Source organism: Vigna umbellata, chromosome 7, assembly GCF_029865625.1.
Source record: "Vigna umbellata cultivar VRB3 chromosome 7, Vumbellata_1.0, whole genome shotgun sequence".
In the NCBI taxonomy this organism is placed as follows: Eukaryota; Viridiplantae; Streptophyta; class Magnoliopsida; order Fabales; family Fabaceae; genus Vigna; species Vigna umbellata.
Genome location: NC_142171.1, coordinates 6,762,844 through 6,770,873, shown reverse-complemented (window position 1 = coordinate 6,770,873; position 8,030 = coordinate 6,762,844). Strand labels below are relative to the sequence as shown.

Genomic DNA, 8,030 nt, shown 5'->3' with positions numbered 1-8,030 from the left:
GACATCCCAGTTGAAAGGGCTTAAAGAAAAAGGAAAGGGGCACCAAACGTTGAAGTGAACAAAGACAACATTTTAATTAGGCCTAGTGATGTAAGTGCTCAGACTCGAGGATGACGTTGTCACAATCAAAGATGAGAGCACAAAGCGAACATGAATAAGAAAAAGTGAAAGCACGAAAGAGATTATGGTTCATTGTCAAATTATATTCACAATAGCAATAACCACTAGTAACATAATAACGAAGATTAGGGTTCAAAGTTAACCTTCTCTATGTTTCCCAAAACCCTTAAATGAGAGAAATGTACGAAAGCAAAAATGATGCAAGAGCACGAGGGAAAAAGGCATTAGAGCGAGAACGAGTGTGAAGTGAAGTGCAACTGATGCAAAGAGACAAGAAGAGAAACTTCGAGGAGACAAGGAGGAGAGCCACAACGAGAGTGCAAAGATTGAGAGCAACTAATACAAGGAGAGTGAAATGTAGCCAGAAGGAAAAATTAAATATATCATATTGGTTATAATGATGAACCATCATAGTATTTGTTTTTTAAATTAAAAATAATATTATAAACTTTTATTTTATTACAAAATTATCACCACTCTCACTTACTATAATGATGTTAACGATATTAGCATAAAATATCTTGTATTTTATTACAAATTTGTCACTACTTCAACTTTCTATGTCGATTATCACTAGAATCGACATCTAAAGTCTCATTATATTTACAATTATGTCACCACTTTATTTATTATGACGGATGAATAATAACCACCACAATAAGTCATCATAAAATTCTATTTTTGCACTAATGAGTATAAAGATTTTAAAAATTGACTAATTCTACATATATGATGTTAGATACAACTATATAAGCTTTTGGGTGAAAGTCTATAGGTACCAACTATTCAAAGCATGTCTTAACATTTTTTTAGCTTTTGAAAATTTGTTTGTGAGGAAACTAAAATTTTATTGAGTATACCAATTAACTACTAGTCACTCTACACTTGACAAAAGATTTAAATGTGTCGTACCATTGAAGTTGTCTTACAAAACAAAATTACATAATATGGACAGATATATCCACGTGACTAGTTGAATCTCTATAACATATAACAAATTACAATTCTTTTATCATACTGTAGTTTGTGTCATAAAAACTTCATTCGTGTCTCTCTACTTAATTTTATATCTCAAATTCAATACACAACTTAAATATTTTAACACGGTATTTTCTATTATAAATAATTATGTTTACAATAATATCACAATAGATAAATAACATGATTTTGCCATATAAATTAATACTAATAAATTTGAATTCACCCGTCAATACACTATAACAGTATTCAAGTATATTGATAAGATATACTAGTGAAATATAAACAATTATTTTATTTTGAAACATTTTTAAACATATTATTTAAAGTCTAAAAATATTGTCTTCATTCAAACACTATTTATGTTTTCTCCGTGAATTAAAAAAAACATTTAAATTCATTCAACAAATTAAATACATATCTAAATTTTCTTAATCATTAATTTTGTTTATTTAACGAGTGAGATACTTGTCTGATAAACAAAAATCTTGAATATTTATTGAAATGAATTTAGTTCATCAATCCTATTGTTATCTAATGACCAAAATCTTAAGTATTTAAATAAATAAATTATATATGCATCGAGAAAACTAAATATGAGAATCAATTTATAATATGGGCTGAAGTTGACTTTAGAACAGGAGATGTCGAGAAGGGCACCATTTATTAGAAGAAATGAAAAAAAAAATATGAACACCACAAAAAAAACATATAAATTTTGCAAATAAGGAAAACACTTGACTCAGAAGTTGTCATGAAAATCTTTGTAGTTCTTACAACTACTTTTCTCATTTTTATAAAAAGATAACGATACTTTAACAATATTTTTTAACAACATTTTAACATTATTTATGTATCATTATGTGATTGGTCCATGTTAATGTTAATGAGTATTATTATTAACTGTAAAGTAATTTTGGATTAATAACAAAATGATATGTAGATGATGTTAAAATATTATCACAAAAATGATATCGAATTATGATTATCTTTTATAAAATCTCATCTCTCACTCTCAAATTTTAATAAGAACGACTATCAATGCAGTGCCTTGATTCAAGGTTTGGTAATTATTTTTAGAAGTGTCTTTTATTGTAGGTGTAACTATTCCAATTTCTCTCATGAGCAGAGGGGTCCTAATTACCTTGAAGTCTTATGTGTTCTTTGTTTACGAATTACTTGATATAAGTGGTACAACTATTTCATTTAAAAGTTTGCTTTATTTTATATTTTGGTCGATAAAAGTTAAATTTAATGCACTTAGTATCTTGTTTGATATTTTGTGAAACATGATATAACTGAAAGTAGATAGTTGTTGGACAAAAAAACTTTTGCTGTCGAAGAGAAATGCCTCAAAGAATCAACATGTGACTCGTTCAATTTTAAAATGCATTTATAAAACGTATACTTAAAAATTGTTCGATTTTAAAATTTGTATAAATATGTAGATAGAAATTTTCATCTTTAATGAAAACATGTAATAATACTATTAAAAGAAATGTTAAAATTAGACATATTTATTTGATTGATAAGAAGAATAAATTATTATTACTTGGGTGACGTAAGAAACCTTAAGCCGGCTTAAACAGTGGACGCAAGCTGCCGAAAGCCACGCCGTTTCCATTTTCATCTGTCCACACTCTGCGCTACCTCCCAAATACCGCTCCTCGAGGAAACTCAAGCTTAACCGGCTAACTCGGTACCCAAAAAAGTTGCATTTGGGTTGAATTTGGGTTCATTTCATAGCCAACCGCAGTAGCAGTCACTTAACCCCAGTCAGATTTTAACCAAGGGTGGTTTATTTAAAGACACAAACTCTCACCTAAGCTCGCCTGTGAACTTGTTCACCCTTCTCCTCACTCCTCACTCACCCTTCGTTTTCTTCATTTTCTTCATTTTTCTCTTCCTCTTTCTCTTCACTGTAACTCTTCCCCACCCATCACACTTCATCACTGATGATGTAGATAGAGAGTGAAAACAGACCACTGTGTCCACTCCGAAAGAGATTGCTCACTCCTACTTCCTTCGTCTTGGAATTGTTTGATTCATGGGTGAAGAGGGAGAAGAGGTGTCAATAGAGAAGGAACAAAGCATGGGAGTTTATGCAAATGAGTGGTTCTGTACTACTTCCTCTGCAAATTGGCCTCTTTTAAGACACCACAATTCATCTTCAATGCCTCCCTTTAAGTAAAACACGAAAACAAAACGAACCTTTTCTCACCTTTTCTTCTTAGATCTTAATATACATTGCCTAAACAAAATAAAGGGATCAAATTTAAGCTCCTTGATCTAATAAGATCCGTGCTTTGCACTCATGAAGAGACTTGGCAGCTCCGATTCTCTGGGTGCTCTCATGACCATTTGTCCACCAACAGGTTAATTCAATTAAAGCTTCGTTTTTTATTTTATTTTTTCTCAAATTAATTCAGACAGATATAGATCCATGATGCGTGTTTCGTGTTTGTGACTTGTCTTGTCTCTAACTTTTTTTGTGATCAACCACACCAATTACAAACCTTTCCTGTTTTTTAAATCACCCCAAATTCCTTATTCTGTACTTTGTTTTTGCATTACAATTTACAACTCATCGTGTTATGCTGTGTGCGTTTGTTTCAAGGGACAAACAACAAAACCAGTCGCACTAACCATGATTATGTCCGATTTGCATTCAGACGAACACAGTCCGAGGAACAACCACGTGTATGGCAGGGAGTTCCAGTCTATGTTGGAAGGACTAGACGATGAAGGGTGTGTGGAGGAACCAGGACACCACGCCGAGAAGAAACGAAGACTGAGCGTGGATCAGGTGAAAGCTTTGGAGAAGAACTTCGAAGTAGAGAACAAACTCGAACCTGACAGAAAGGTGAAGCTGGCACAAGAACTTGGCTTGCAACCAAGACAAGTTGCGGTTTGGTTCCAAAACCGTCGAGCCAGATGGAAAACGAAGCAATTGGAAAGAGACTATGGAGTCCTCAAAGCCAATTATGATTCCCTCAAACTTAATTACGACACCCTTCAACAAGACAACGAAGCCTTACTCAAAGAGGTAGAATCTCGTCAGTCTAGAATAAAAAAGAAATCAAACAAACAAACAAGCAAACAATTTGCATTCATCACTAATTTATTAGCTTTTTAAAGTTTTGTCTTTAATTTTTAGTAGGGGAGTTCTTTTCTGGAAAGAGTATTAAAAGGTTGGTTTGTTGTGTTGGCAGATAAAGGAATTGAAATCAAGGTTGCTGCTGCAAGAAGAGAGCAACACTGAAAGCGATGTTTCGGTGAAGGAAGAGATGATAACACTGCAAGATAGTAACCCACTTTGTGAAACCGCCATTCCTGGATCCGAATCTAAGGAGTTGAGTTACGAATGCTTCAACAAGAGTGATGAAGTTTTAGGGGCTTTCAAAGACGGGTCTTCCGACAGCGACTCCAGCGCGATCTTGAACGAAGAGAATGCCAACAACAACGAAACCAGTCCCAACAACGGGACGATTTCATCTTCTGGGGTTATGCAAAGTCAGAGCTTTTTGTCATCGTCTTCTCCGATGAACTGTTTCCAGTTCCAGAAACAGTTTCCGACGCAGTACGTGAAGATGGAGGAGCATAATTTTCTGAGCGCGGACGAGGCGTGCAATTTCTTCGCGGATGAACAAGCGCCCACGCTGCAGTGGTACTGTTCAGAGGAGTGGAGTTAAGAAGATGAACACAGAAAGAAAAAAAAAGGAAGAAGATGAAGAAGAAGAAAAATCATGGCCACCTTTTTGAGATGAGGATTAGAGAGAAGAATAAGGCATTATTTTGCAGGGTGTATAGTAATGGAGAAAGAAGCTTTGTAAAAAGGGAAAGGGTTGCATGGTGAAGACTGCAGAAGTGAGAGAAACTGAAGAGTTTGAGAGAGAGAAGAAGGGGTTACAGGAACAGGGTGGGGTCGGAGAAGAGAGGTTGATGACGAGAAAAGGGTAAAAATAATAATAATCATCAATCTCTCGGGCGTGCGGGTAATTTATGAATAATAATAATAATAATGATTAGGTCCTAATGAAATCAAATCTATCTATCTATCTATGCTGTAAAAAAATCCACAATTCACCTGTCTCTGCTTTCACCTTTCTTTTTCTCTCTCACCATTTTTCTATTATAAGCTTCTTCTTGTATTTATCTAGATTTATTTGCCTTTTTATTTTATAAAAAAGAAAACATAGTAATTTTAACGGTTAAAATTATATATTTCGGGGTTTTCCAAGAACATTTAGATGCACTTGAGTGTGTTTTTATATTATATATAACCATAATTTCGACTTTATTTTCAAAAATCACATCAAACTTTCATGTTTGTTTTATTCGAACTATTAAACTTTGATTTTCTTTTAATTTAAATTAGCAGATTTTTGAGGAATTCGTGTAATTTGATTTTTCTTAGAGAGAAAATTGAGAGGGGAAATTAACGTAAGAAAATGGTCTACATTAAGCATAAGAGTGTGTAGTAATTATTGAGTCTGGAAGAATACCATCGACTCAAGCTTTCATGAGATGGGATATAATATTTTTCTAAATATTTTTCAAATTCTTTCTAAAGTTTGTCTATATTGCTAGAATATAGTATTTATATAAGTAATATTTAATTTTTTAAATTAAAAATGAAAACAAACATATATATATATATATATATATATATATATATATATATATATATATATATATATATATGTATATCTTGTATTTAAGAAAATATTTTTTTTATTAAATTAAAGTTTAATATCTATTTTGGTCTCTAGGTTTAATACGTGTTTTTCATATGTTCACAGTTGTTTCATATTTTGTAAAAACAGTTCAAGTTGGTTGCGTTAAAAACGTTAACGGTGTAACTGTCTCTTGGTAAAAAATAAATGAGTTGTTCACTTATTTATTATATGCATGCTGAGATCAATTGATGTGACAATTTCTTTAATTTTATCCAAATTAATTTGTTAACTCTTTCTTTCCCATCATCGTCTTCCTCCCAAAAGAGAAACGAAAAAGAAAAAAAAACAAAACCTCAATTCACAGTCATCATCCTTCAAGTGAAAATTCAGAATCCTAATTCAAAACCTAGCCTCAAATTACAATACCAAACTAGTAAAGAAAAATAAAGAACACAAAAGGAGAATCCCCAAAAATCCAATTCAACAACCTGCAAACAAAAAATCTCATTCAAAAATTGAGAAAGCAAGAACAAAAAATCTCAAATTGCAAGATCATGAACATCAATCTGTAGAGGAGAAACATAATCCCAAGAAAAGGAAACCCAATTTGCAAACCAAAAAAGAACCTCAAAACGCGAAATCAATCATGATTCAAAACCCTAATATGAAATCCCTAAAATTTGCAAGATCTGAAACACAAGAAAAAGAAAACCCAAAACGCTGCAATCACCAAGATCATCCTCTTCACAGGTCAACCCATGTGAATCACGAGCCAGATCGCGAGAATTAGGATCCCCAAAATGCGAGGCACCACTGCGAGCCATGTGATCGTTGCAGAACGGAGACCCTCGTCTCATAGAGACGCCAGAGAACAAAGCCTTCGCATCACCACAGAGACGCTACTGCTGACGCCCACGGTATCGCGGAGATGGAAGTTGTGTCTTCCACCGGAACTCATCTCCCCTTCTTACGAAACACTCTCGAACTAGAACGAAAAGGGAGGAGAAACCCTATGTTGCGTCTTCAAGTTGGAGATTTTCAGGAACCATAGTCTTTTGGTTGGGTTGATGAGGCTTGTTAAAGACAAAAGACATTCAAATGGAATCTGCCCTGTATTGAGAGAACGTATGCTTGGATTCAGAAAATTGTACTCAATTATCACGTCAATTTGATTAGTTGTCACATAATTGGACAACGCATTCACTCATTTTTGGCTAGGATGAACATTAAGTTGTTAGGTTTTTAACGCATAAGCAAGAAAGACCAACTTGAACCGTTTTTATAAAATATAGGACAACTGTAAACATCTGAAAACAAAAAGGTAAGACCATTTTGAACACACCTACCAAACATAGGGACCAAAATAGGTATTAAATCTTAAATTAACTTATTCATAAAATTCGTCATGTCTATTTCTTTTTAGTATTTTTTATTTATTGTTTCTTTTGTAACATAAAATGTGAGACTTTTAATTTAGAATATTCACTCGTGTAAATTATTGATTTATTTAATAATAATAAATTATTTTATCTTTTGTCTTTTATCTTTAGTATTTAATTTTGTTTCATTTGAGAATATTCTTTTAGTTACACAATTATATATTTCCACATCTAATTATTAATTTGTTTGATATTCATCCGGTTTACTCAAATTTTCAAAGTATTTTTTCTCTTAGACAATGTTTGTAAAAATAATAAATCTTGTACTTGTTATGAAAATTAAATTATAATTCTTTTACTATATTTTTATTTTTTAGGTAAGAAAATTATTTCAATTATATTTGGAGAGAGTAAGTATGGGAGCAAGTATGAGTTTATCCACTATGCCTCGATTATCATATAAATAATCTTCATATAAGGAATTACAAGTTTTTTTTATTGTGCAATAAAATTTTCTTTTATATATATATATATATATATATATATATATATATATATATATATATATATGTCTAACATTTTATGCAATATTAATAGTTTTACATCATAATAGAGTTAATATTTCCAAAAATTACTAATATAAGTTCTTTGTTACTCAAAGTTCTAAAGAAAATCTCTCAAAAAAATTTCAAACTAAGCAAGTTCTTATTCACCTCATATATATCAATCTTAATAAACTTGACATACAATACAAAGCATGAGTGCTTAAAATTGAACTTATAAATATAAGACTCAATATCATTTTACAATATATGAATCCATATTCCACTTCTAAGAATTCATATATTTTTTTTTCTTATTTATTTACATATTT

General features: G+C 31.8%; 1 protein-coding gene across 1 annotated transcript; it reads left to right on the top strand.

Annotated features, from left to right (window-relative positions):
* The first annotated feature begins 2,932 nt into the window (after positions 1–2,932).
* Positions 2,933–5,206, top strand: LOC124822105 (homeobox-leucine zipper protein ATHB-16). Its single transcript, XM_047294074.2, has 3 exons — positions 2,933–3,473; positions 3,771–4,144; positions 4,311–5,206. Exons 1-3 carry the CDS (start codon positions 3,413–3,415, stop codon positions 4,788–4,790), a joined length of 915 nt encoding a protein of 304 aa, XP_047150030.2. The 5' UTR covers positions 2,933–3,412; the 3' UTR covers positions 4,791–5,206.
* Positions 5,207–8,030: the final 2,824 nt, after the last annotated feature.